General features: G+C 51.4%; 3 protein-coding genes across 8 annotated transcripts in view; all 3 read right to left on the reverse strand.

The window, feature by feature from the left end:
* The window catches only part of LOC146440546 (interferon-induced very large GTPase 1-like), a 45,104-nt gene extending 23,074 nt beyond the window's left edge, over nt 1-22,030 (reverse strand). Inside the window, exon 1 of the mRNA XM_085057233.1 lies at nt 21,949-22,030. The gene's annotated coding sequence lies outside the window, so the exon portion shown is untranslated. The remainder of the gene's footprint in view (nt 1-21,948) is intronic.
* Nucleotides 1-25,533, reverse strand: part of LOC146440545 (interferon-induced very large GTPase 1-like) — an 82,420-nt gene extending 56,887 nt beyond the window's left edge. For both annotated transcript variants that reach the window (XM_085057252.1, XM_085057251.1), the window contains exon 1: nt 25,399-25,533. The gene's annotated coding sequence lies outside the window, so the exon portion shown is untranslated. The remainder of the gene's footprint in view (nt 1-25,398) is intronic.
* LOC146440547 (interferon-induced very large GTPase 1-like) lies at nt 5,096-27,826 on the reverse strand. 5 transcript variants are annotated; one of them, XM_085057238.1, is made up of 3 exons: nt 27,752-27,826; nt 25,399-25,495; nt 5,096-13,403 (listed from the first exon to the last, which is right to left on the reverse strand). In XM_085057238.1, exons 1-3 carry the CDS (start codon nt 27,752-27,754, stop codon nt 6,133-6,135), a joined length of 7,371 nt encoding a protein of 2,456 aa, XP_084913364.1. In that variant the 5' UTR covers nt 27,755-27,826; the 3' UTR covers nt 5,096-6,132. The 5 variants fall into 5 exon arrangements, with proteins under 5 accessions (XP_084913364.1, XP_084913362.1, XP_084913363.1 ...); XM_085057236.1 differs by lacking the exons at nt 25,399-25,495; nt 27,752-27,826 and adding exons at nt 20,710-20,934; nt 21,949-22,071; XM_085057237.1 differs by lacking the exons at nt 25,399-25,495; nt 27,752-27,826 and adding exons at nt 20,710-20,934; nt 21,945-22,028.

Consider the following 27,826-nt stretch of genomic DNA (forward strand, 5'->3'; position numbering starts at 1 on the left):
TAGCAGGAGCTGTGCAGCCTAGCAGGAGCTGCAGAGGGTTGGGCGGACCTGGTGTGTTGTGTTAAAATGTACCAAAAAAGCTCAAAGCAGCGGGGCTTGGCAGCAGCAGCTGGGCTTCTCCATAGCAGCTGCCCCACGCAGCTGGGGAGACACGCCCTTCAGGAAGGAGGAGGGGGTGGGGGTCCTGGGTTTTCTGCTGAGGCACCTGAGTAGATGGTGAGAGTCTTTTCCAGTCACATCAGGTGTTAATAAGATCCCAGTTCAATGGCTGCTCTTACGAGCAAAGCTCACTCACAGTAAGGAAGAGAGCAGTAACAGGCTGGACTCCGCAGTGGCAGTGAATTCTTCCTGCACTAAGCAGCAGTTTGACCATTCCTTTCGATCCCAAGAGCAAGAGAGAGCAACAAGCTGAGCCCAGCCCCTCACCTCCCAGCCAAAATCTCGTGGTATGTCTGCCCTGCCCAAGAGAAAATCCCTCAGCTAAGAGAGTAGCCAGCTGCACCTTTCCCCCAACCTCAGCCATTTCTTTTGTCTCCTAAATATCAGTTGTTACTGTCTGTTAGGCAAGATATGGGACAAAATTCCCAGAGAGAAAGAAAAACAAAAGGAAAAAATCCTGACTTCCAACACAGAGACAGGTGTGAATAAAATTTTCCACTGGAGCACCCCAAGCCATTCCTAAGGGAACTGAGTACTTGGCTTCTTTACAATGGGTTTTATCTTTAAAATCAAGAATGGTGATTTATGCCTCATTATTTAATAAGGCACCTTGGATTGGGTAATGGATGATCAGGTTTCAACATTGGTTAATCAGATGTGAGCTCTAGTGCTCATCTTGATTTTTCCAGCCTTTTGAGGGATGTCCCATATTAATGTTTGGACTTGGGACAAAAAACACATTTCTGGAGGATCTCCTGGTCCTTCTTTGCATCTTATAATCTTTGAGCAATGGAATAAAGGGCTGCTCTCTGGTTGGGATACTGTAAATTTAGGCTCTACAAATTTAGGTTCTGCATACAAAGACGAATGATGTTTTTCCGGACCATGCCCACATTAAATTACTTCAGTCATAGGCACTACATTTGTTATACCGGGGAGCTGCACGCACCAGTGGGTGTTGAGAGCAATAGCATCATTGGCTTCACATTGCTCTGATGTGTCTAATGGATTAAACAGTCGTGTTGGTTTTGTTTGGCCCAGTTTTTAGTAGTGGGGGAGCTACAAAGATAGCTTCTGTGAGAAGCTTCTGGAAGCCTCACCATGTCCACCAGAGCCAATCTCTGATGGCTCTGAAGATGATAGACATACCGCTGGCCAAGCCTGGCCCAATTGGAAAGGTTGGTTACACCTCTGTGATGACATATTTAAGAAGAAATCAAAACAAAGTGCACATACAGTTTTTTCTAGCCAGAGAAGGAGGAGGAGGTGAGAATATGCGAGGGGACAACATGGAAACCCCAAAGTGACTGGAGAATAAGGGGGAAGAGGTGCTCCAGGCACTGGAGACGAAATGCCTCTGCAGGCTGTGGTGAAGACTATGGTGGAGAATTTGTGCCCCTGCAGCCCATGGGGTCCACAGGGCATGCAGAGATCTACTCACAGCCCATGGGCAGGTGCCCACACTGGAGTGGGTGGATGCCTGGAGGAGGCTGCATTCCGGTGGGAGACCTCATGGAGAGAGAGGCTTTGCTCCCAAGATGGAACAGCCCTTGGAGGTCTGCACCCCGTGAACAAGGAACCCCACACCACAGCAGTTTTGAGAGGACTGTCTGCCCGTGGGAGGAGTTCAGGTTGCAGCAGAGCGTGTGTGCTGCTGCTTTGTGAGATGGACCCACCCTGGAGTGGTTCTACGCTGGAGAAGTTCACAGAGAACTGTCTCTTGTGGGAGGAACCCCACGGTAAAGCAGGGGAAGAACTCCTCTCCCTGAACAGCGGGAGATCTCACTGATGCATTGACCCAAACCCCCATACCCTGTCCTGCTGTGCTGTGGGTGGGAAGGAGAGAGGGGCTGGGGGCAAGAACGATGTCTTTACGGCCTTATTTTACTCGTCATTATACTCCTCGGACTCTGTTAGTAATAAATTCACTTTGCAGCTAAGTTGAGCCTGTTTTACCCTTGAAGTGTTTTCTCCTCTACCTCAGCTCATGATCACTTGTTAATTTTTTTCCTCTCTTCTGCCCAGCTGTGGCAGGGGAGAGAAGGAGTGAGCAGCTGCCCTGAGTGCCTGGCGTTTGGCAGAGTCAGAACCATGACAGTAGTGGATCCCACTGCAGATCAAAGTAACATGGCTTGGTCCTGCTGTGTTCCTCAAAGAATTTTTTTTTCTGGCCCGAGTTCACCTTCACTATCTTCAGTGACCGGATTTGGGGGTTTGATGCATGACAAAATTACTCATTGGGCATGTTTTTGTTAAAATAAAATTGGGTGTGTGTTTATTAAATTTTCTTTGAGCATGTGAAGTTACAGGACTTTTGTTATAATGATAAACTATGGAGTGCATTAGAGGGATGGCTCCAGATTTGGTGAGCTCCATGCACCACGGGAGTGGCTTCCCAGTCTAGCCAAACCCCTCTCTTCTTTTTGGCCCAGTGTGTACCTCAGTACATTGGAGAGGTTACATTGGTCATGTAAAAAATAAAGGATAAGTTCACTGGTATCATAAGACTGTAAACTCTGCTCAGCAGACTCAAGTAAGGCAGTGCATACACCATGGTCAATGTGGTTCCTTATTTCATGAACCTCTTGATCAGTGCCCAATAGATTCACTGGAAATTCTCCCAAAACCATTAGGATTTAAATTGCATTTCCTTCCCCACTAACCAACATTTCACTTTAGCTGTCATTTGGGGTTGTGGGTACCCAAAAGCATCCCCTACAAATATACACTTGCATGAGGGCAAAACACTCCATGAGGAAGTGTCTTTGACTTTGACTTTCACCCCAGTATCTGTGAAAAAAATTATGGGGACTTTATGGGGACCAATAGCACAAGTTATTAGTAAATCTCCTTTTGAGTTTTTAGTGAGCATTCTGATAAAAAGCCAGCCTTTGTGCCCTGGCACACCTACTGGGGATGAAGGAAAGGATTTCCTGCCTCCTTTTCTTTTTGTGGATCTTCCAAGGGAGGAGCTATAGCAGGGACAGCAACTTCAGATAATCCCTCCTTTGTTAGCCACCCTTTCAATAATAACTCCACTTTATCACTAGGCTGATCATCCATAACAGGTTTTGGGTTCCCCCTTTGCAAACCCATGATCCAAAGATAATTTATTTTCTTTTGTGTTCATCCCTCATGTTAACTTGTCCTCCCTGTCCAGGGGAAAATACCACCTTTTTGGGTATTGGGGGAAATGATCTTTTCCATTCACATGTTGGAGTCCTTTGGAATCAGTTTTACTGGGAGGCTCTGGACCGTATTTTCTGCTATAATTAATCAATTCTTCTGTCACTTCTCCCCAGGCCCAGATTTTATGTTCTCTGTGACTATGATCAGGGGTTATAGGCCCTTCTGGGGTGGCAACAGCTCTTTCCCCATTTGTGAGGCTTACTATTTGACCTTGGAGCTGAACACCCATGGGTTTTGGGGACTCTGGAAGTCCTCTGACAAGGGGGGGGTCATTCTTTTGGGATCTATTAGCCTTTTCTTGAGGTTAAGTTCCTTATGGGAACCAGTCTCTTAATATTTATATTCTATTTTATAGCTTGTCTTGGTTTAAAAGAAAAATGCTTGCAAAGGAAGGCAGGAACCTTCCTGGAATAGAAAGAAGATGCCCCCCCCCAAATTCTTATAACTTTGAAATGATGAGGCTTTCAGAAAAAAAAATGTAGAAGGAATAACAATTCTTTACTAGAAAATACATAGAACAACACAGAACAAACAACACCACAACAACAGAAGCTTATAACCCTCTAAGTGCTATGTCTTATAGTTATGACCACAGCAGGGCAAAGGCTGCAGTGACTGTCACAGTGCCAGCAGGGTCTGATGTGAGCTTGGAATTTCCCTGGGTGGTCTGGGCTGGTATCAGCATGAGAGGGGAAGAGCAAGGTGCTCCTCCTTTCAGGAGGTTCCTGCACACTCATGTGGGTGGCAGCAGGTGCCAGGGCTGGCAGAGGCAGAGGTCTGAGTCAGTGTAGGGGTGCTGGGAATCCATCGTGAGGAGCAGACACAAACGGGGGCAGGCAGAATGCGACAGAAGTGCTGAGCTGGGGCACAGAAAGTCCAGGGCAAGGCAGTGTGACTCCAGGAGACGCCGTGTGGCAGCGCCGGGCAGCCTTCCGTCCCAGAGCAAAAGAACACCGCAAGTCAAAACTGCTAAACCCCTTATTCCCCTCCTCTCTTCAAGAGATTCAGTTGGTATGTGAGGGCTATTAGCTACTTCTTTGTGTCAATTAATTGCTCGCTATCCATTATTCCCTTCTGCAAGATCTTCATTATGATAATGGGAAAAAATACACAGAGAAGCCTAAAACCATAACAACTGGGACACCTCCACTCCAATAGCAGCACAGCGATCCCACTCAGCCCAGGAGGTGACACCATAGCCAGGGCCACCTCGACTCCCAGTCTGGCCCTAAGAACCAGCCCAAATCCCCTGCCAGCCCAGGTGTCCCCAGGCCCTGGCACTCAGCCCTTGCAGCACACACTCACATGGCCCAGCTCTGGCTCCTCTCACTGGCTCCAGGTCTGCTTGGCCAGGGCTGGGCTTGGCAGAGTTTGGGCCTGTTCCCCTTTTGTCCCGCAGGTTCCCAGCTAAGCAGCTCCAGAGCACAGAACCTTGCTGGAATCAACCTTCTCACCCCTCTGTGCATGTGACAGGCCAGGCTTGGTTCCCACTACTGCCTCCCTTGGCACCTGCCACTCACACTGGTTTCCCTGGATGTTGTGGTTGGGGGCTTCCTGCCCTCTCTGCTGTCTCTGCAGATGGTGAAGCTGCTCCTGGAGCAGAGACCCTGAATGGAGCAGAGCCTCTGCTGCCACACCCCCTCCCCCAGTGCCACCCCCATGTCCCCTGCCTGTCTGCACCGCACAGAGCTCAAGTCACCCCCAGCTGTTGCTCCCCTGAACATAAAGGAGACACAGAGCAGCGCAGTCCAAATCAACTCCTTTATTAGCAGAGCGCGCAGGGGATGAGGCTGAAGCAGGCCTCCAGCCAGCTCTCCAGGAGGCCTTGGCCCTCGCATGACCAGCGGCGTTGCAGCACCTGCACAGCAAAACCCCCCACACCTCCCTGGGGCAGTGCCAGCTGCTGCCACCTTCTCCAGAGCACAGCTCCGCTGCCACCAGCCTGCCTGGACAGCACCAGCACTGCCCCGAGAGCTGCTGCAGAAGGTGCTGGGAAATGGGATTCTCCACATGGGCCATTCCAAAGGCTGTTGCTCAGCAGCCAGGCCAAGGACAGGAGCAGCTCCTGCCAGGGCTGAGGGCTGCAGGGAAGGACAGCAGCCCCAGGCAGCTGAGCAGGAGTGGCTGCCCTGGACACATGCAGAGCACCTCTGAGCCAGGCAGTGAAAGCACTGCCTGAGCCCTGGGGCTGCCATGTCACTGCTTTCCTGAGCCCAGAGACACAACAGCTCCTGCTGGGAGAATGGCCTCAGTTGATCCAGGAGGCTGCAGTGAGGGAGGGAAGGATGATGCCCAAAAGCCAAGCAGCCCAGCTTGCAGCCAGCAGGGAGCTGCCCTCAAGCCCCACAGCCCTTTCTCTGAGCAGGACACCTCCTTGCTGCAGGAAAACTGCCTTTGGGGCACTGTCCCTTCCTGTCTCAGAGCAGCTGATCCAAGGGGTGCTTTGAGTGTTGCCTTTGCTCTTCCTGTGGCCCTTGGGCTCAGGCTTGGCCATGTGGCCAATCACCCCAGGAGGGGATTTGGTTTGGCTCTGGGACAAAGTAGAGGGAAATGTTTATGGCAAGAAGGCAAGAGGATTCTGGCTCTATCATGAAGCGAGGGAGCTGCAGAGCAATGGTTGTAGTAACATGCCTTATTTCACCAAATTTGGGAGTAATTAGATACCATTGTCAGCAAGTGGTGGCTTGAGAGTGTCATTGTTGAAACTGCATTTTGTGGAGAGGCTGGTACAAAGTTCTTCTAAACTGCAAAGCTCTTGTGGTTCTCTGTTCCCATGGTCATGGCCTAACGCTTGTCCAGCTCGGACAGTGCTTGCTCCTTGGTAACTCTCTGCCACGCCTCAGGGATTTCTCCCTTACCCTGAAATTTCCGATTGTACAAAGCTTCCAGCTCTGTCTTGAAACGACACACAAACCATTTCCAGTAGGCCTGCATGGATGGATCAGGAAGAATTTTCCAGTTGGAATAAGGAGGTCCTGCATCACGGTATCTCTTGCAGGGGATATATTTGTCATCAGCAACTCTGAATGTGTTATCACTTGTAACAGAGCTGGAACAAATATCAATGACCAGCTGGGCTTTTCCCTCCCAGTGCCATCCCTTCAAAGCTTCTGGGCGATGGAAGACCACCTGATGGTCTCCATCGTGTTCCTGCATGGTGTTTGTGCAGACTGCCCCACAAAAGGGACATTGTTCCCAGCACCCTGAAAAATGCTCTGCCAGGATTGTGTGAGGCTGCCTTGAAAATGAGCTCATATCAGCATCAGCCAATTCTTTCCTGAGCCTGTTCCTCATGTCATCCAGAGCTTCTGCCATGGCCTTGTTCAAGAACTTAATGTCTGTGACCTCCTGATGCTCAATGCCCTTCAGGTCACTTCGGGGCAAGTTGATCACCTCTGTCAGCTTACTGCAAAACTCATCCAGCCACAGAGAGATTTTATCCTCGCTGGCTTTTTGGACTTTGATCATTTGGGTTGATAAAGAAACAGCTGAAATGATTTTTTCATAGAGAGCATCAAGGGAGATATTTAAAAAGTTCTCCAGCTTCTTGCTCCCATCTAAACAGTAACTCTTAACTCGTGTCTCAATGTAATTCTGAAAAAACTGTTTTGGAAACTTAAGGTACTCCTTGAAATACTCAAAATTTTCTTGTTCTGCCAAGTATCTCAGGATGGAAACTTCCAGATTGGCTCTGCTGCCCTGGAAATCTGGGAGTTTGTCCTGCATGTCATCAGCAATGGCTTTAGCTGTCCTCTCATAGACTGCCTGGTGAAGAGCTGAGGAAATCTTTTCACAAAAGAAAAGAGCAAAAGTTGTGATTGAAGTGGCCCCTTGGCAGGAAAACTGGAAACACTGGAAGAAATCTTCTCTCTTGCTGTTCAGGTACACGACTGGGTCATTTGCCTTTCGGAATGCTTCATGCATGGCTTTAAACCTTTCCGTGGCCATTTTGCACAGATACAGAGACAAATCTATGCTGTAATCTTTGGTAAAGGTCCAGCCTGCACTGCTGGGGATGGAGTTCACACCTTCCTGTACTTCATTGAGTATTTCATGAATAAAATTTCTACTGTAATCCTGTTTCTCCTGTTCCTTCTTACCAATGTTTGCCCTAACACATGCTATGATGTTGTCTGTGATGTGCTGAAAGTTACTCACATCAGGTTTGAAAATGCTCATGGGAGTTGGCAGCTTGTGAAAAATCTTCTTCCTCATGATGTGTTTCTTGAGGTCCAAAGAAAATCCTCTGCCTTTGGGAAATGATGTGATCCGTTCATGGAAACCCGGGTCCTTAAAGTGCTCTAGAAGCACATCTTCGATTTCCGCATCGATATCCACCTGTTCCAGAGGAGGAGCAGTACGAGAGACTTTGGCAATCCACTTGTCCCAGAGAGAGGTAAAACTGTTTCTCAGCTCTCCTTCACTGAGGCTCTTCCCTTTCAGAGTCAGAGCCAACTCCCTGCTCCTTTTCAGGAGCTCATCTTCATATTCCAACATCTTTCCTTCCAGTTTCCTCTGCTCCTTCTGTAGCTCAATAAGATTCTCACATTTCTTTTTTGTTTCAAGAAGAAGAGCCTCTTTTAGTCCTTTCAGCTTCAGCTCTGTGTTTGCTTTCCACTGGACCAGTGTCTCACAGTCTTTGTCTTCCCCAAAGAACTTTTCCACTTCTTTCTCAATGTCATCACTTATCTCTTGCACCTGCCTTTCAAGGTGTTCTCTGGTGACATTCTGCAAGTCCTCATTCCGAATTTTATTGCCCAGTCTCATTTGCACATCTAAGATGTGACTCCTCAGCCTCCAGGTCCACTGACTAAAAGCAGTTTCTAGTCTCCTGTATGCAGCAATCTCCAGGGAATTCTTGAAGCTGAAAACAAAGTTTTCATTGACCAAAGCATTCCAGAGGTCACCAATACGAACTTTCAGGCTCGAGAGCCTCAAAATGCTGCCCTGCGACTCCTTCTGGGCAGCCTGGAGGATTTTGCTCTTTAGTTGCTGGACATTCTGGCTGTAGCTGGGGTTGGGTGGTGCCATTGGGGGAGTTCCTTCCCACAAGTGAGCAAAGTAGTGAACGTGGGTGTTCACATCAAAGCCAATAATGTCGCTGAAGGAGGAGATGTCACAGAATTCCTGCTGGGCAGCTACCACAGTCATTTCATCCAGCTTTTCCTGCAAACGCCTTTGTCCTTCCATGTTCTGCTCCTTGGCAGTTGCTTCTCCCACATTTTGGTGGACAAAGATGCAGCTTGGGGAAAGATTGACTTTCTTCATCCTCAGGAAAGCCTGCACTGCAATCTGGAGAAAATCTTGCATTTCTGACGGATTTTCTCCTAAGATATTGATCAGAGTCAAATTGCCAATGCCAATGACAAAGGTGGCCAGCTCATTGTCATGGTTCTGGGATTGTTTATTGGCCATCTCGGTGGCACGAAGTCCCTCTGTGTCAACCACCAGCACAAAATCAAAGCCCACCTCTTGCTGCAGCTCCTTGCCCACTGGGATGAGCTGCATAAAGGCTCCACGGGTGCATCTCCCCGTGCTGACTTTGAACTGCAGACCAAACATGGCATTCAGCAGGGTTGACTTGCCTGTGCTCTGGATGCCGAGCACGGAGAGCACAAACACTCGTTTGTCCCCCAGCCTCTCAATTAAGCTGTCCAAGATTGCTCCCACCCAGCACAAGGGCACGTAAGAAGCATCCCCATCCATCAGTTCCACAGGATACCCTGAAACCATCAGATCTGCTGCAATCTCAGGCAGAATGACAAAATACTCACTCCTGGAGTTTATTAGTTCCAGAGATTCATAAATCTGCCCTACCTCTCTCAAAACATGCTCCAGACCAATGGAGGAATCATTGATTTCATCATAGAGAGCATCCAACCGTCTCTGCATCTCAGCATTCACTGTGGTTTTTTCCTTGCTTTTTTTGTTTGCCAGGATTTCAGACCATAACTTGTGATATTGTCTTCTCAGTTCTTCAATAGGACCAGAGGACAGGTCATCCATAAAGACCTTCATCCAGTGCAAGAAGTATTTCTTGGTATCTGCTGGTTGTGCCTGGAGAAGGCCAAGGAATGAATTTATCAGTGACTTGAGAGGGAAAGCTTTCTCATATTGTCTGCTTCTTATTGCTGCCTTCTCACTTTCAATTTGGCTGCGATGATGCTCGATGCTCTTGTTCCCCTTTTCCTGCAAGCGAGAGAGTTCTTTGTCCTTTTTGCACCACTGGTACCACAGTTGTCCTTGAAGGGGCAGCAGCTGAGATTTTATCTCAGACAGCTTCTCTTTCTTCAGAAGGTCCACCAGCTGCTTTGCCTTTGCTTTGGCTGTCACACACGTGTCTTGATCTGCATCCACTAAGAATCCATGCTGGCAAGCTTTATTCAGGCAGTCGTCCAGGCTGAAATATGGATTAGACCCTTCCAGGAGATTTCCAATTGTTTTGGTAAGCTGGTCCACCAGTTCTGCTTCACTTCTGTTCTTCATCCCTATTGTTATGATTTTGCGGGTTCGTCCAGCTGCAACATTCTCTTTTTCTGTGAGAAGACAAACCAAAGGCCTTTGTGACTGCAACAGACTCTGCAGAAGCTGTTTCCCCCTGTTGTCCATGTGCTCCGACTCAGATATGAGAGCCACGTTGACAGCAGATATCTCCTGCAGGAACTGCAGCTGTGCTCCATGATCCCTGGCATCTCCATGCAGGTTACAGAAAGCCACGCAGCACTTAAAGGTGTCATCAGGGCTTCCTCGGGGGCAGTACCAGGCGATCTCCACCACCCCTTTCATCAGCAAACACTCTCTGGTGCTGCCTCTGCAGTGGCGGTGGAAGAAAGTGTCATGTTTTCCTTTGTTCAGCAGAGCGTTCAGGAGCTGAGACTTGGAAGAGGAGGCTGAGCTGCCAATGCGGATGAAGGACACAATGGGTGTCTGTGCCTGAGAGATGAGTTTGTTGTTGTAACTCTTTGTTCTAGCCACCTGTCCTGACTTCTCCACCTCTTTCCAGCTCCTTTGGATTTGGCTGAGGGCAAAGAGTGGGAACTCGATGTGTGAAGTGCATGGGTTGGGCACCAGCAGAGGCAGCGCCAGTTGACAGAATGCCAGCTTGGTTGCAAGGGTCTGTCTCAGGAAGTCATCAGCACAATGGAAAATTGCCATCTGCAGGTCCATGGGGTGCACATGGCTGTCCCTGCTTGTGGGTTCAGGGGCTACATCCTTCAAAAATCCAAGTACGTATTCAGATGAATCTGAGAGTTCCTCCTCTTGTTCTGTGGTTTCTGGCAGTTGAGTTAGTCCTGGGTTGCTTTGGTCCCAGCAAGTCAGGTACCTCACCCGGTAATCCACGGTTAACAGCTTTTGCAAGAAGTGAAATGGCAGTTCCTTGTCCTGGCTGGGCTGGCTGTCCTGCAGAGATGTCTTGCTGAGGGTGTGGAAATATCCCATCCCCATTTTTCTTGGATAGTGACTTTCAAGTCCAAGGCGCTTAAGCAACTGGAGGAACTCCTGGTTTGCAGTGGCTTCATTTGCTTGGGAATCGCTGCCATCTGACTTGCATTGGGACTGACTGGGGGGCTCAGGTGTTGGAAAAGCGTCATCTAATTTCTCATTCAAGCACCCACTGACCAAGGAACGCAAGTCCTGTTCCAGCCTCTCCCAGTCGGTGCCTGCACTGTGCTTTTGGAGGAGATTCTTGATCCGTGTGGACCACAAGCCTTTCATGTGATCTTCCATGAAAACTAAACGCTCCCTCTTCTGCTCAGGGGACAGCTCTTGACTTTTGGGTGTCACAGTCAGACCCAGCAGCAGAAGGGAGGCCTCAGCTCTGTCGGCATCGTGCTCCTTCAGGTTCACATACTCCTTATGTGCCGCTTCCATTTCCTTGGCCATGTACTGAATTTCTGGGTATCCGAGGAGGTACAGAAAAGTGCTGCTTCCCACCTGGTACCGTGTGCTGGTCACAATCAAGAGCACCAAGAGTTCCATGTCATTTTGAGCCCTTTCCTGGAGAGACTGGAGTAGGGAGGAAATGGCGAGGCTGGTGGTCACGGTGGCTTCTTTCTTTGCTTCATGAACAGCAGAAGCAGAGCTTCCTGGCGCATAGGTGACAGCATGGATGTGTTCCATCATTTGCTGCAGTGTTTTGATGAGCTCTTCAAGCTCAGAGACTTTGGGAGATTTGGGAAGCCTGTGCTCAGTCTGGAAGATCCATTGCATAATGAAGGAAGCCTCAGGGAAGTCCTTGACAGAGTAGATATAAGGATCCAGGAGGCTACTCAACATTTCCTTGATAGAGGGGGTGTTTTGTGGAGGTGACTCCTGGCAACTCCGCACAGTGTTGACCAGGTAGTCCTGCAGGGCTTTGTTTGACAGGCACTCATTGATCCACACACTATAGTTCTTGGTTTTTGCATTCAGATCATCTTTTAGTTCCATCAGACTGAGCAGCTTCTCTTCATCCACCGTCACCTCCCAGGTCTTCACAGTCTCCATGAAAGCCTTGGCCTCTTGCACTGCAATTTCCAGTTCCTCTCCAAAAGTGGTGTCGACGCTCTGATTGGTCAGCACTTTGTACACAGCCCTGAGGGCTCTGCTCATCTGACCAACAGACTGAAAATCCCTGCTGTGATTGCACAGGATCACCTCCCACACTGGGATCAGCTGAAAGCCACGGTCAATAACACTCCATGTTGTGTTATCAGACATGAGCCCCTTTTTCCACTGAGGAAGAGAAGTTTTGTCTGATGGGCCCCCTGTGTTGACCACATAGAGCTGAATGTCTGTGTGGGAACTCTTTCTGGCTCTTCCCAGGACAGAGGCCTGTGAGCTGGATTTGGAAATATCCATGTCCCTGCCTACAGTGTCCCCGAAGTCCCCGTAGCTGGCCCTGACATAGCTGTTCAGTGCTTCAGAGGTTTGTTTCTTCATCTCTTCCCACTGGTCGGCTCTGAATCCTTCTGTAGATGCCTTCCACCAGAATATCCCCCCAAAGTGGATGGGACCCTGGTTTACATGGGACCCAAACCTGCTGAAGAATCTCTCACACATCTTCAGCAGTGTGAGTTTGTCTTCTTCCCCAGTGCAGCTCAAAAGCTGCTCCATATCTTGCAGCTCCTGCAGAGCTGCATCCGAGAGGCGAAGCTGATGCCTTGGGAAGTAGCAGGAGGCCACAGGGATGTAGTGGTACATGGTGGCGCAAAAGTAGCTCTGATCAGAGCAGGACTGGTGGGTGTCCTGTGACTGTGAGGAGCTGCTGTGACCTACACCCTCTCCCAGATTAATCCCCCAGGACACAGCTTTGGCTGAAACACTGATGCTGAAGCCCAGCTGCTCCATGGACTTGATGAAAGTGCATTCTGCCACAGAAGAGGAGAATTCCTTCCTCTGAAGCAGCGATCCTTGCTCTGGAGCAGCCAGCTGGAATCCCTCAGGAACCCTGAGGAGCTGCTCTCGCTTTGCCAGCACATCTTCAGTTCTGCTGGTTCTGTAGATGCCCTGCAGGGCCAGTCCCCCTGACGCCCGCCTCAGCACCTCTGTGTCAGAGATGTTCTCCCTGCTGCCTGCTGACAACTCCTGCTGCTCCAGCTGCTTCTGGATGCTCTCCAGCATATCCACCAAGGCTTGCTCTGGCGGTGGCCAGAACTCTTTAGGAATCTCCATGGCTTTCCACATAGTTTCTGCCTTCTCCCTCAGAGCATCCTGGCTGTGGCTGTGGCTTTTGAGCATTTCTGTCAGATCGTTCAGGGCTTGTTTGGCCACTTCTTGTCTCTGCTTTGTCTTCTCCAAGTTACTCTTATGCAACTCCCCACCTGGTTTTTTTTCAAATGCTATTTTCAGGAGTTTCTGGAGCTCCTTTTTCTCCCAGGGTTGCTGTACTTCACACTCCACCTTGAGGTAGTCTTCGTATTCCAGATGTTGCAGGGATTCTCTGCACTCGATTCCCAGGATCTCTGACATTTTGGGCAGCCAGTATTCAGCATCCAGTCCTTCCTTCTGAAATGCCTCTGCCAGGAGCTGTGCCTTTGCATCCTCCTCTCGTGTGTCCTCCTGTGAAGCCATGGCTGTGGAGGAAGAAAAGAGACTTTCCCTAAGCTGTGTTGTCAGAGGCCCCAGGCTCCTGGCAGAGGCTCTGCAGCAGCTGTGGCCCTGGGGATTGCTCCCAGCAGGCTGCTGGAGCCCAGCCTGGCACAGCACAGGACCCAGGGCCTCCTTCCCAGCACACTGGATGGGCCTGGGGCTTTCTCATTTACACATCTGTCCTAGGTTGCAATATTGATGTAGTTAAGTATTCTATTACCACCAGCTGTGGGCCATTAGCTGCTATCACCCACTCGGATGACAGGCAATGGGCCATCCGTTAGCTATTATCACTTGCTAATGACCCACCCTGCATGACAGGCAATGGGCCATCAGGGACCCACCGTGTGACTCATGGACTTATCTCATCCCATTGTGAGATGCTCTGCCCAGGAGGGAGGAGCCAGGTGTTCCCACCTGGATATAACCTGGCCTTGGAACTGCCTGAGCTAGTCCTGTCTACTGGGTTCCCAGAGGACGAGAGCTACACTGGATCTTCAGCTGGAGACTAGACCTTCACAGGATCACCGCTTCAACTGGACTACTTCAGTCGGACTGCTACTACCACCCTAACAGGGTGTTAGGTTGTATCTGACTTTGTCAGTGCTTTTTCCTTGTATTATTTCACTTATTTTTAATTTCAATCTTGACTTGTGATCTCCCACTGGTTTGTTTTCAAACCAATACATATTTTGGCACCCAACGTGGGGCACGACCTGGGGAAACTCAGAAATCCTATCACCATGATGCTCAGCTTATCTATATGGGTACTGTATCTCGCTCTCTATATTTTTCCTCAAATGGGATACTATCTGCCCGTCGTATTGCTCCTGTTGCGACCAGGGAATGGCATGAGAATTGCTCTATTGGTTTATTATGCCTATGGCATTGTTACCTGTGAGGCGATGAACACCATTCGTTATATATACTCGACTTTGTCTGCCTGGCCTAACCTGAGCTGCTTCGTCTGGGATCTCATCAGCAATCGCACCCACCCTCTGGGGCTAGGAGGAGAGAGCGGTTTCTTCCAGCCTTTCAGGTCAGGCACAGCCATTTTTGACAACATTGAGTTCTCTCTGGATGCTAGGGATGGCATAATCTTTTTGTTAGTTCTGTTTTCTTTGACCAGCACCGTTTACCTCATGCTGAAGAACAGAACAATACTTTGTCTTCTTGAGGAGGAGAAATGAAGCAAGTCAGCAGGCAAGAGGAAAAGAACCAAAGGAGCAGTCAATGTCTCAACACAGACCATTGCCGAATCAGAACAGCCAAAGCCAGTAGCGGTTGCCCCCGTCCAGAAAAAGAAATCCAAGAGCAAGTCAGTCCGCACAGCGACTGATGAGGATGCGGCAGGACCATCTCACCAAGCAGAAGAGACAGAGCCAGAGATCATCACTCGCTCTCTATCCCTGGGGGAGCTGCGTGACCTACGGAGGGAATTCACCCGGCAGGCGAATGAGTCCATCTTGACCTGGCTGCTCCGTATCTGGGACGCTGCAGCTAACGACACTATTCTGGATGGAAGTGAGGCCAGACAACTGGGATCCCTGTCTCAGGATGTGGTCATTGACCAGGGGATTGGGAAAACCCAGTAAACTCTCAGCCTCTGGCGGCGATTGCTGCTGAGTGTACGGGACAGATACCTGTGCAAAGAAGACCTCCAGATGCACCAAAGGAAATGGAACACAATAGAACAAGGTATCCGATGCCTGAGGGAATTGGCCGTGCTAGAGATCATTTTTTCAGACAACGAGAGATTCCCCAAGAGCCCAGATAATGTCCGGTGCACTTCACAAATGTGGCTAAGATTCGCGCGGCTCGGACCAGAGATATACTCTCGTTACCGGGCAACATTGCAGTGGAGGGAAGGCGAAGACCAGGTGGGCGTGTTAGCAAACAAACTGAGAATTTATGAGGACACTGTCACCGCCCCACTACGCACCCAGGTCTCATTGGTAGAAACAAACCTGGCCGAGCAAGTCCGGAGATTGATTGAAGAGAGCCATCAGAAACTAAGGAAAGAGCTCACAGAAAGATTTTTCCATGCCACACCAAAACCAACCCGAGTCTCTGCCATCAGGAGCAGACGTACTCCAGTCAGGGAAAGAAAACAAACTCCACGACGTGACCTCTGGTTTTTCCTTCAAGAGCATGGGGAAGACATGAGGAAGTGGGATAGGAAACCCACCTCCACCTTAGCAGCCCAGGTACGTGAATTGAAAACAGAAACATCCACCTCAAGAAGCTCATCTAGGTACAACACTGCCCCAGTCTCTTGTGGACAGAACCCCAGACAGAATGGAAATGATAATATGACTGATCCTCTTGAAGGAACCTCAGGAACACATCTACAGAAGAACATCGTGCACCAAAAACAGGATTAGAGGAGCCCTGCCTCTAGCCAGGTAGAGGAAAGGGATAATCGGATCTATTGGACTGTGTGGATCCGATGGCCTGGCACGTCTGACCCACAAAGATACACGGCTTTGGTTGACACTGGCGCTCAGTGCACCCTGATGCCATCCAGGTATGTGGGGACCGAATCCATTTCTATTTCTGGGGTGACAGGAGGATCCCAGCAGCTGACTGTACTGGAAGCTGAAGTGAGTTTAACTGGGAACGAGTGGCAGAAACACCCCATCGTGACTGGTCCAGATGCCCCATGCATCCTCGGCATAGATTATCTCAGGAGTGGATATTTCAAAGACCCAAAGGGACATCGCTGGGCTTTTGGGATAGCAGCCGTAGAGACAGAAGACATAAGACAACTGAATAGCCTGCCTGGTCTCTCAGATAACCCGTCTGCTGTAGGACTACTGAGAATTGAAGAACAGCGGGTACCAATTGCTACAGCAACAGTGCATCACCGGCAATACCGCACTGACAGAGACTCTGTGGCCCCCATCCATAAGATGATTCGGGATCTGGAGAGCCAAGGGGTGGTCAGCAAGGCTCACTCACCCTTTAACAGCCCTATATGGCCGGTGCGTAAGTCCAGTGAAGAATGGAGACTGACGGTGGAGTACCGTGGCCTGAATGAAGTCACACCACCACTGAGTGCTGCTGTACCGGACATGTTGGAACTTCAGTATGAGCTGGAATCCAAGGCAGCAAAGTGGTATGCGACCATCGACATTGCCAATGCCTTTTTCTCCATTCCTCTGGCAGCAGAGTGCAGGCCTCAGTTTGCTTTCACCTGGAGAGGTGTGCAGTACACATGGAACCGACTGCCCCAGGGCTGGAAGCACAGTCCCACCATCTGCCATGGACTGATCCAGGCTGCACTGGAAAAGGGTGAGGCTCCAGAACATCTGCAGTATATTGATGACATCATTGTGTGGGGGGACACAGCAACGGAAGTATTTGGGAAAGGAGAGAAAATCATCAAAATTCTCCTGGAAGCTGGTTTCGCCATCAAGAAGAGCAAAGTCAAGGGACCTGCCAAAGAGATCCAGTTCCTGGGAGTAAAGTGGCAAGACGGACGGCATCAGATTCCTTCTGAGGTCATCAATAAGATCATCGCGATGTCTCCACCAACCAACAAGAAGGAGACGCAAGCTTTCCTAGGCGCCATAGGCTTTTGGAGAATGCACATCCCTGAGTACAGCCAGATCGTGAGTCCTCTCTACCTCATAACCCACAAGAAGAATGATTTCCACTGGGGCCCTGAACAGCAGCAAGCCTTCACCCAGATCAAACAGGAGATCGCTCATGCGGTAGCCCTTGGACCAGCCAGGACAGGACCAGAGGTAAAGAATGTGCTTTACTCTGCAGCCGGGAGCCATGGTCTGTCCTGGAGCCTTTGGCAGAAGGTGCCTGGTGAGACCCGAGGTCGACCCCTAGGATTCTGGAGTCGAAGTTACAGAGGGTCTGAAGTCAACTAAACTCCCACCAAGAAAGAAATCTTGGCAGCTTACGAAGGAGTCCAAGCCGCCTCAGAGGTGATCGGCACAGAAACACAACTTCTCCTTGCACCCCGACTGCCAGTGCTGGGGTGGATGTTCAAGGGAAGGGTTCCCTCTACTCACCATGCCACTGATGCCACGTGGAGCAAATGGATTGCCCTCATCACACAGCGCGCCCATATTGGAAACCCGAATCGCCCTGGGATTCTGGAAATCATAACAAACTGGCCTGAAGGTGAGACTTTTAAATTATCTTCAGAAGAAGTAGAGGAGCAAGTAGCACGTGCCGAGGAAGCACCCCCGTATAACGAGCTGCCGGAGAGTGAAAGACGCTATGCCCTCTTCACCGATGGGTCCTGCCGAATTGTAGGCACAGATCGAAAATGGAAAGCTGCAGTATGGAGCCCCACACGACAAGCTGTACAGGCTACCAAGGGACAAGGTGGATCGAGTCAGGTCGCAGAGCTTAAAGCCATCCAACTGGCTTTGGATATTGCCGAACGAAAGAAATGGCCAAGGCTCTATCTGTACACTGACTCCTGGATGGTAGCCAACGCGCTATGGGGATGGTTAGATCGCTGGAGAAAGGCTAACTGGCAGCGCAGAGGAAAACCCATCTGGGCCGCTGAGATTTGGCAGGACATCGCTGCCCGGGCAGAAAAGCTGACTGTGAAAGTTCGACACGTGGATGCACATATACCTAAGAGTTGGGCTAATGAAGAGCATCGTAACAACGAGCAGGTGGACCGAGCTGCCAAGGTGGAAGTGTCACAGGTGGATCTGGACTGGCAGCACAAAGGAGAATTATTTCTAGCTCGTTGGGCCCATGATGCCTCTGGTCATCAAGGGAGAGATGCAACATACAGGTGGGCTCGTGACCGAGGGGTGGACTTGACCATGGACAACATCTCACAGGTCATCCACAGCTGTGAGACTTGTGCTGCAATCAAACAGGCCAAGCGGGTGAAGCCTCTGTGGTATGGTGGACGATGGTCAAAGTACAGGTATGGGGAAGTATGGCAAGTTGACTACATCACACTTCCCCAAACCCGCCAAGGAAAGCTCTACGTGTTGACCATGGTGGAAGCAACCACGGGATGGTTAGAGACCTACCCTGTGCCTCATGCTACTGCCCGGAACACCATCTTGGGTCTGGAAAAGCAAGTCCTGTGGAGACATGGTACCCCTGAGAGAATCGAGTCTGACAATGGAATCCATTTCAAGAATGGCCTCATAAGCACCTGGGCTAGAGAACATGGAATTGAATGGATATACCATATCCCCTATCATGCACCAGCTGCCGGGAAAGTTGAACGGTGCAACGGACTACTTAAGACAACTTTGAAGGCACTTGGCGGGGGAACCTTCAAAAATTGGGAACTGAACTTAGCAAAGGCCACCTGGATGGTTAACACAAGGGGTTCTATCAATCGAGCCGGTCCTGCCGAGTCCAAACCTTTGCACACAGTGGATGGAGATAAAGTCCCTGTGGTACACGTAAGAGGTTTTTTAGGAAAGACTGTTTGGATTAGTCCCACGTCAGGGAAAGGCAAACCCATCCGTGGAGTGGTTTTTGCCCAAGGACCTGGTTATACTTGGTGGGTGATGCAGGCAGATGGAGAAACCCGTTGTGTCCCACAAGGAGACCTTATCTTAAGTGAGAACTGTGTAGATGGTAATAGAATAAGGGGTGGATAATGTCCTAGGTTGCAATATTGATGTAGTTAAGTATTCTATTACCACCAGCTGTGGGCCGTTAGCTGCTATCACCCACTCCGGATGACAGGCAATGGGCCATCCGTTAGCTATTATCAGCTGCTAACGACCCACCCTGCATGACAGGCAATGGGCCATCAGGGACCCACCGTGTGACTCATGGACTTATCTCATCCCATTGTGGGATGCTCTGCCCAGGAGGGAGGAGCCAGGTGTTCCCAAGTGGATATAACCTGGCCTTGGAACTGCCTGAGCTAGCCCTGTCTACTGGGTTCCCAGAGGACAAGAGCTACACTGGATCTTCAGCTGGAGACTAGACCTTCACAGGATCACCGCTTCAACTGGACTACTTCAGTCGGACTGCTACCACCACCCTAACAGGGTGTTAGGTTGTATCTGACTTTGTCAGTGCTTTTTCCTTGTATTATTTCACTTATTTTTAATTTCAATCTTGACTTGTGATCTCCCACTGGTTTGTTTTCAAACCAATACAACATCCTACCCTGGACAAGGTCCTGCCTTCACCATCTCCCACGCCCTCCCCACAGGACTCCTCAATCCCCAGCTGCAGTCAGCTGAGGGCATTCCTAGCTCTCTCCAGCACTGGCACAGCCCCTCTGCCCATCCAACAGCCCTGCCTGCATCCTGCACCCTCTGCCCAGCCCCACGGCTGCCCTGCTCACTGGCTGCCCCACCCTGCTGCTTCCAGCACCAACAGGCAGTGCTCATACACTCCCCCACGGGCACCCCACACTCCCCAGACACTCTCCCCCCACATCCAGCATGGCCACACAGGCTCTGACCTGTGCTGCTGCTCCACCTGCCAGCACACAGCCCCTCCCTCTCCCCACTCATGCCTGTTTCCAGGAGCTGCTTCCTGGCACACTCAGGGGGTCCACCCCAGTGCAGGGGCAAAATTCACCTTGTCCCTGCCCACAGCTGTGCCTGGGACATCCTTTGGCCCATCAGGAGTGACTGGAGATGCTGTTTGCTGACTGGGAGAAGTGTCCTCTGTGATGTGCTGCTCATTACCACTGAGGGTCTCATCAGGCAAGTGTTCATTGTTGGCCAGCTTGGTAACAGTCACCACGGAGCCACCGAGTTTAAAATCTCTGGCGACAGGAGGCAAAGTGCCAGCAAACCTTCACCCCTGGCCATGAGGAGAGCAGACTTCAGGCTGCTCATGGAGCAAGTTAGGGAGAGTTCTTGGGAAAACACCCTGGAAGGTGCTGGGCTCCATCAGTGCTGGTCACTTTGGATTGAAAATCCCCTGAAGGAAAAGGCTGTCATGGGTTACAAGCCAGCATTGGGCTCAGGAGGGTAAAGTCCTTCTAATCACACTGAATTTTCTTTTACGACCAAATATCCCATGGAGTTGATCAAAGAAATTCACTAAATCCGAGCTTTTTGGATTTCGATCCTGTCTCTCCCAGGATCCTTGTGTGTCCCTTCCAACTTAGGCCATTCCATCATTCCATGATTCTCACCCTAACAGATCTGGTGTTCTCCTTGGACCCCTACCTTTATACCTTTGTGGTTTTTGACACTGTCACCCTACCCTGAGAACTGTCGCAGTCTCAATTCGCTTGGATACTGGAGAGATTTATTCCATGCACCAAACCTTCCCAAGCATTCAGCTTCTGTCCCACCAAGGCCACAAGATTCTTACCAGCACAGGTATCGATCCGAGGGGCTTGGACTGGGCCCCTACAGCCTTCCAGAGATTGTTGGTTTTTCATTTCCAGATTTGTGGTAGTGGGGGCACCACAGAGGTGGTTTCTGTGAAAAGGTGCTAGAAGCTTCCACCATATCCAACAGAGCCAATCCCTGATGGCTCTGAAGATGGACATGCCGCTGGCTAAGATTGTGCCAATTAGAGATGGTCGTGACGCCTCTGTGATAACATATTTGAGAAGAAAATTAAAACAAAGATTCTTCTAAAATTTGTAAATTAAAACAAATTATTTTTTTAGCCAGAGAAGTGGAGGAGGTGAGAACACGTGAGGCAAACAACTCGGAGACAGCAAGGTCAGTGGAGAAGGAGGGGAAGAAGGTGCTCCAGGTGCTGGAGCAGAGATTCCTCTGTAGGCTGTGGTGATGACCCTGGTGGAGCAGCTGTGCCCCTGCAGCCCATGGAGTCCACAGAGGATGCAGAGATCCACTCACAGCCTGTGGGGAGGTGCCCATGCTGGAGCAGGTGGATGCCTGGAGGAGGCTATGATCCAGTGGGAATCCCCATGGAGAAAGAGGTCTTGTTCCCGAGATGGAACAGCCTGGCCTTGGCAGTCTGCACCCCATGGACGAGTGACCCATGCCACAGCAGTTTTGGGAGGACAGTGTGACCGTGGGAGGGACTCACATTGCAGCAGTTTTGGGAGGACTGCTTCTCATGAGATTGGACCCACGCTGGAGAAGTTCACAGAGAACTGTCTCCTGTGGGAGAGACCCCATGGTGCAAAGCAGGGGAAGGAGTCCTCTCCCTGAGCGGCAGAAGAAAATCTCAGTGATGAACTGACCAAAACCCCCACACCCTGTTCTATGTGCTATTGGTGGGAAGGAGGGAGGGGTTGGGCGGAAGAATGGTGTCTTACAGGCTTATTTCTCTTCTCATTATCCTCCTCTGACTCTGCTGGTAATAAACAAACTTTATATTCCTAAACTGAGCCTGTTGTGCCCTTGGAGCGTTTCGCCCCAGTTCTTTATTCAACCCACAAATGCTTTGTTAATTTTTTTCCCTCCTATGCCCAGCGGTGGCAGGGGAGAGTGAGTGAGTGGCTGTTGTGGATGCCTGGCACTTGGCCAGCATGAAACCACAACACAGAACCTTCAGGGTCAGCTTTCCTCTGAGAGTCCATACAGATTTGGGCAATCCTTGCAAGGGCTGTTGGCTCTGATTCCACTCACTCACCTCACAGCAGATGCTCCTGTTGCTCCCAGCCTTGGCTTCCCAGTGGACACAGGCCGCTGAGGGCCCCAACTCAGGGGAGACAGCACAGGAGCAGTGGCAGGCCTGAGGCAAACGGTGGGGTGTGGAGAAGAAGATGGGAACCACCTCAAGAACTCAGGAGGAAGAGCAGCAGGAAAGAAAGGCCCAAAATCCTAAAGGAGAAGATCAGACAGTCAGCAGAAGGCAACACATGAACACGGAGGATTCATTCCAGGCAGCACTGGCGGCAACACCTTCTCTTCCACTCTTGACTGCCCAGGCAGCAAAGACTCTTCAGAGCCCTTCTGGGGTGGTGACCAGAGCAGGGTTTCCCCTGGGACCTAAAGCCATGTACCTCTTGTCACCAGAAGGAAGCTGGACATGCTGGAGAGGTGCGTCAGAGCAAAGCCCATGAAGGTCAACAAGGCCAAGTGGAGGTGCTGCCCCTGGGCCAGGGCAATGCCAGGCACAGACACGAGCTGGAAAGAGAATGGATTGAGAGCAGATCTGCAGAGAAGGGCTTGGGGGTGCTGATGGGGGAGAGGATGTCCAGGGAACATCTGTGCTCTTGGGACAGGAGACAAGGTGTGGAGGGGGCAGAGCTTGGGGAACAGCACTGACAATGGGGCAGCACAGGCCCTGTCCCACCACTGCCCACAGCACACAGCTGCTGCTGGGGGGAAGCTCAGTCCCCGGAGAGGGGAAGAAGCAGCACTGGGCTTGGATCCCAGCAGGCACTGAGCCCCCAGCAGCAGCAGCTCGTGCGATCCTGCCAGCAGGATGGGGACAGGAGGGGGAAAACAGAAGCAGGAAAAGGCACTGGCTCAAGAAAAGGACAGTGCAGCAGCAGAAGAAGGCTGGGCCTGCTGGCAGAGCATAGGAGGGACTTTGGGCACCAAGAACCCTCAGCTGGCACATGTCCAGCTGCTCCCTGGGCAGCAGAGCCTCAGTGCAGGATGGCTGCTTGGAAAGGAAACTGCTGGCTCAGGGTCACTGCTGGATCTTGTCCACTCAGGTCATTTGTCCAGGCCTTATCTCTTCCCATATTCTCTCCCACTGGAGCTCTGCCAGCACTGGTTCAGTCTCAGAAACCAGGGCCTGCCCTGGACAACATTAACTCCAGCCTAGCCACACCCTGAATTTGCCCCAGACACCCCTGGCAGTCCTGGCCCAGCTTCCCATTGCTGCAGGAAAAGTGAAAAAGCCCCATGCACCTGTGTCAGTGCCTGCAGAGAGGCACTGAGCACATTCATGGGATAACTCAGGATTGAGTTCCTCCTTGGAAGCAAACGGTGGAAGCAGCAAGGCTGGCAGCAGGATGTGCCATGAGAATGCCTGCACCCTGTTTCACAGGAACAGCCCCCCGACAGTGCTTTCCCCAGCCCTGCAACAGGGAAAGGGGCTCTGGGAACACTGCTGCCTTTGAGGGGCTGCCCCAGTGTGGTGGTTTAGCTTAGCTCAGAACATCAGCAAGGTATCTTTAACATCTAATAGATACTTAAACTCCTCAAAAGCTGTTGTAGTAGACCTGAGGAGGTGTCTGAGGGGTGGGGAGTAGCACAAAGATGGCTCCTGTGTGTCCTGAGTGAAAGTTCTGGAAGTTTTTCATCAAGTCCAGCAGAGCCAATCTCTGATGGCTCTGAAGGTGATGGACATGCTACTAGCCAAGTTTGGGCCAATTAGAGGTGCTAGTTACGCCTCTGTGAAAACATATTTAAGAAAAAAAATCAAAACAAAAGTAGTCACACACTTCTTTGTAGTTAGAAGAGGAGGAGGAGGTAAAAATATGTGAAGGGAGAACAGCATGGACACACCAAGGTCAGTGGAGAAGGTGGGGGAGGAGGTGCTCCAGGTGCCAGAGCTGAAAACCCTCTGCTAGCTGTGGTGAAGACCATGGGGGGAGCAGGTGGTCCCCCTGCAGCCCATGGAGTCCACAAGGATGCAGAAATCTACCCACAGCCCACACCAGAGGAGCAGGTGGATGCCTGGAGGAAGCTGTGATCCGGTGGGAGTATCATAGAAAGAGTTAAAGCTGCAAAGGCCTTGCAAGGGAGAGAAAGGCCTTGCTCCTGGCATGGAAGCAGCCTGGCCTCAGCTCAGGAGAGTCTGACAGCACCCTATGGACAAGAGGACTCATGTTGCAGCAGAATTCGGGCGGGAGGTTGCTTGTGAGTTTGGACCCATGCCAAAGAAGTTTGCAAAGGACTGTCTCTCGTGGGAGGGACCCCTAGCTAAGTAGATGACCCCTCTCCCTGATGGACTGACCTCAGAAAAAAACCCTTACCCTGCTCCCTGCCTGTGCTGTTGCTGGTTAAAAAGAAGGAGGGGGGGTGAGCAGGGAACTGCTTCTTAAGAGGGAGGGGATGAGAGCAGAGAAACTCTTTAAGAAAGAGAAAATGAGCAGAAATAAACAATATTTGTAGCAAAAAAAATTGTGGTGATGAATAAATTTATGGACTTGCTCTATGAACTAAAACAATACCCCACACCCTGCCCCCTACCCAAGCTGTTGGTTGAAAAGAGGGAGAAGAGTGAACATAAAATGGCTTCTTAAGAGAGAGGGGTTTGAGTGAACAAATAGTGTCTGAAAAGCTTATTTTTACCTCTCATTTATCCTCCTACTCTGTTAGGTAATTAAATCACTTTGCAATTTTAAGTTTGGAGCCTGTCTGCCCTTCTTCCATGCATCCTGCCATCAGTGTCCTATCTCACTTAACTCATGAAATTGGTGTGTGTTTGACAATTTTTTTCTTTCCCCTCTCCTGCACATTTGTGCCAGGAGAGAGCCGGGGTGGCTGGCATTTAGTCAGGATCAAACCCCGACACCCAGGGATCAGAGTGCTCTGAGTGCTGACGTTTAGCCTGTGAGAGCGGAAAATCCCACCCTCCTTGCCTACGGAGGAAGAGGAACGATCCCACATCGCTCCTGCCTTCAGGTCAGTGTAGCCATCGGGGCTGGGGTTACCCGGAGCAGGCAGAGTCAGCCCTGCCTGCAGGGAGCATTTCCGGGCTGGGAATGGGCTGGTGGCAGGAAAGGAGCTCCACAAGGGATCCCTGCCTGCCCAGCCCTGCTGGCAGCTCTCATGCCAGGCTTTGTGCCTCTGCAGACTTCACTCTGCCCCTCCATCCCCCTGCATCCCTCCTCCTTCCCCCGACGCTCCCGCTCCCACCCCTCTGCCCCCAGCCGCCCTCTCAGCTCAACCCCCACAGCACACACAGCTCACCTGAGCTCCCCCAAACCTGCTGCCAGCAAAGGTGGCTTCCTGCAGCCCACGCTCAGAGAAGACACCACCTGTCCGCTGCCCTCACACCCCTCTTCTCCTGACCTGCCATCTCCCCAGCCATGGCAAAACACCTGGAACAGGAAGCAGGAGCCCAACAAGATCCTTCTCCCTGCTGCTCCCAGCCCCACAGCTCATCCCAAGCTCTTACCGTCCTCTTCTGGGACCGTCAGCTCCCGGACTGGGGACTGCCCAGCCCTGTCTCGCTTTTTATCCAGCTCCCGGCTCCCCAGTGGGTGTTGCTTTTGCTATTAGATTTGGCAAGACTGGGTGCCGAATTCCTGGAAATCAGGCTGTTTACTGCAGCAAAACATGAAAGGGAAACTGGGAGCTGCTGCCTGGTTTGGGGTGAAAGGCAAGAAGAGCTGGCATTAGCTGGGACTCCTGGCTGAAAAATCTCCTGATTTCCTCCTCTTATCCTGGATTATCAAATCCCAGACTTGTTTGGTCAGGAAGAGACATAAAATCTCATCTCATTCTACCTCTTGCCATGGGCAGGGACACCTTCCACTATCCCAGGCTGCTCCAAGCCCCATCCAGCCTGGCCTTGGACACTTCCAGGGATCCAGGGGCAGCCACAGCTTCTCTGGGCACCCTGTGCCAGGGCCTCCCCACACTCACAAAGAACAATTCCTGCTCAATATTTCATCTATTCCTGCCCTCTGACAGTGGGAAGCCATTTCTCCTTGTCCTGTCCCTCCATCACTTGTCCCCAGTCCTTATCCAACTCTCCTGGAGCTCCTTTAGGCCCTGGAAGAGGCTCTGATGACTCCCTGGATCTTTGCTTCTCCAGGTGAGCACCCCAGCTCTCCCAGCCTGGCTCCAGAGCAGAGGGACTGCAGCCCTGGAACATCTCCTTGGCATCCTCTGGACTCTCTCCAGCAGCTCCATGTCCCTCTCATGCCAGGAACTGCAGAGGTGGACTCAGTGCTCCTCCTGCCTCCACAGGAAGGGCTGACAGCAGCCAGACCATTAGCTCAGGAACAGGGATGGAGTTGAGGAGGACAGGGCTGGGGGGAGCTGCTCATTAGTGCGATCACATAAGCTCTGTGCTCTGAACAACCCAGGGACACCAGAGACAACCTCCACACCCATCAGTCCCTGAGCTCATGCAGGCCAAAAGAAGGAAGGTGGGAAACAGGGACCCCCAGCACAGCTCCTGCGGACAGAGCCATCCCAGCAAACCCACAGAGGATCCATTAGTAACACCTGGGGGACAATGAGGTCAAGTCCCTCTGCTCAGGGGCTGCCACCAGCACCTCCCACTGTGTTTTCCAACATGGAAAGGGGGTGCAGATGGTGCCTGCACCCAGGATCTGAGTGCCAGGACACATGGCCAGGCTGCTTCCAAAATCTCCCTCTGCGTTTGAGGTAGAAGAGCGAGGCTGATGCTCTAGAGGGGTTGAGGGGTTTCCTCCTCCCTCAGCACCAGCACAAGGCTGTGGGACCCCCTGGAGCAGGAAGCCACAGGGCAGGAGAGAAACTCCTTGGGTTTGGGGTGAGAAAGATGAGAGGAGGAACAGCAGGACTAGGGTGTTCCCAGGTGTTGGAGCAGTCTGAGGACCCAGCACAGAGCCAGCAGTGGGGCAGGGCACACCCTCCCCCCTGCACACACATGCACATGTGAAAGCACACACCAGACACACACATGCACATCCTGTGCTCACACACGTGTGCACACCCATGGCACAGGAACATTTCCCAGTGTTCCCTGGAGTGCAGGCCATGGCCTCCAGCCCCTCTCTTGGCTGCTCTTGGTGACCTGTGGCTGTCACCTCCCTGTGCTGTCCCATGTCCCACTGTTTCCACGGCCATGCCCAGGACAGGGAAGGGCCAGGAGAAGCAACTGATTTCCATGGAATCATGCTCAGAGCTGAGTAATGAGCCTCAGCAAAACCACCTCTCCAGTCTCTTGGGCTCTGGTTGGGCTCTGAATATTCCTTGGATGCCCTGGGCACAGCTGGGGATTAAGGCTCTCTGGGGTCACCCACAACACTTCCATAGGTGCCAACGTGGCAGTACGGCAGTGCTGCTCTCCCTGCGTGGAGGCTCCTCCAAGCTCCACCCACCCCCACCTTTCCACAGCCATCAGCCCTGTCTGTCCCTGGGGCAGAGTGGTTTGCTCCCTTCCAGCCAGCCTCGCTGGCAGCTCTCCTGCCAGGTTTTGCACCTCTGCAGACTTCACTCTGCCCCTCCATCCCTCTGCATCCCTCCTCCTTCCCCCCCGCCGCTCCTGCTCCCACCCCTCTGCCCCAGCCCCCCTCCCAGCTCAGCCCCCACAGCACACACAGCTCCCCTGAGCTCCCCCAAAGCAGCTGCCAGCAAAGGTGGCTTCCTGCAGCCCACGCTCAGAGCAGACACCACCTGCCCGCTGCCCTCACACCCCTCTTGTCCTGCCCTGCCATCTCCCCAGCCATGGCAAAACACCTGGAACAGGAAGCAGGAGCCCAACAAGATCCCTCTCCCTGCTGCTCCCAGCCTCACAGCTCATCCCAAGCTCCTACCATCTCCCTCCGTGCTCTGCAGCTCACAGGCTGGGAGAAGCTCAGCACAGCCCCTCTTTATACTGCCCTGGCTCT

Source organism: Lichenostomus cassidix, chromosome 3 (assembly GCF_008360975.1).
Source record: "Lichenostomus cassidix isolate B80296 chromosome 3, HeHo_3.0, whole genome shotgun sequence".
NCBI lineage: Eukaryota > Metazoa > Chordata > Aves > Passeriformes > Meliphagidae > Lichenostomus > Lichenostomus cassidix.

Bases quoted from the DNA above. Each gene is read 5' to 3' on its own strand.
- LOC146440547 (XM_085057236.1), bottom strand. From the start codon at position 20,890: ATGTCCATCTTCAGAGCCATCAGGGATTGGCTCTGTTGGATATGGTGG. The intron at 13,404-20,709 runs GTAAGAATCTTG...CTTCCTCCACAG, and splicing joins TCGGATCGATACCTGTGCTG to CCATGGCTTCACAGGAGGAC.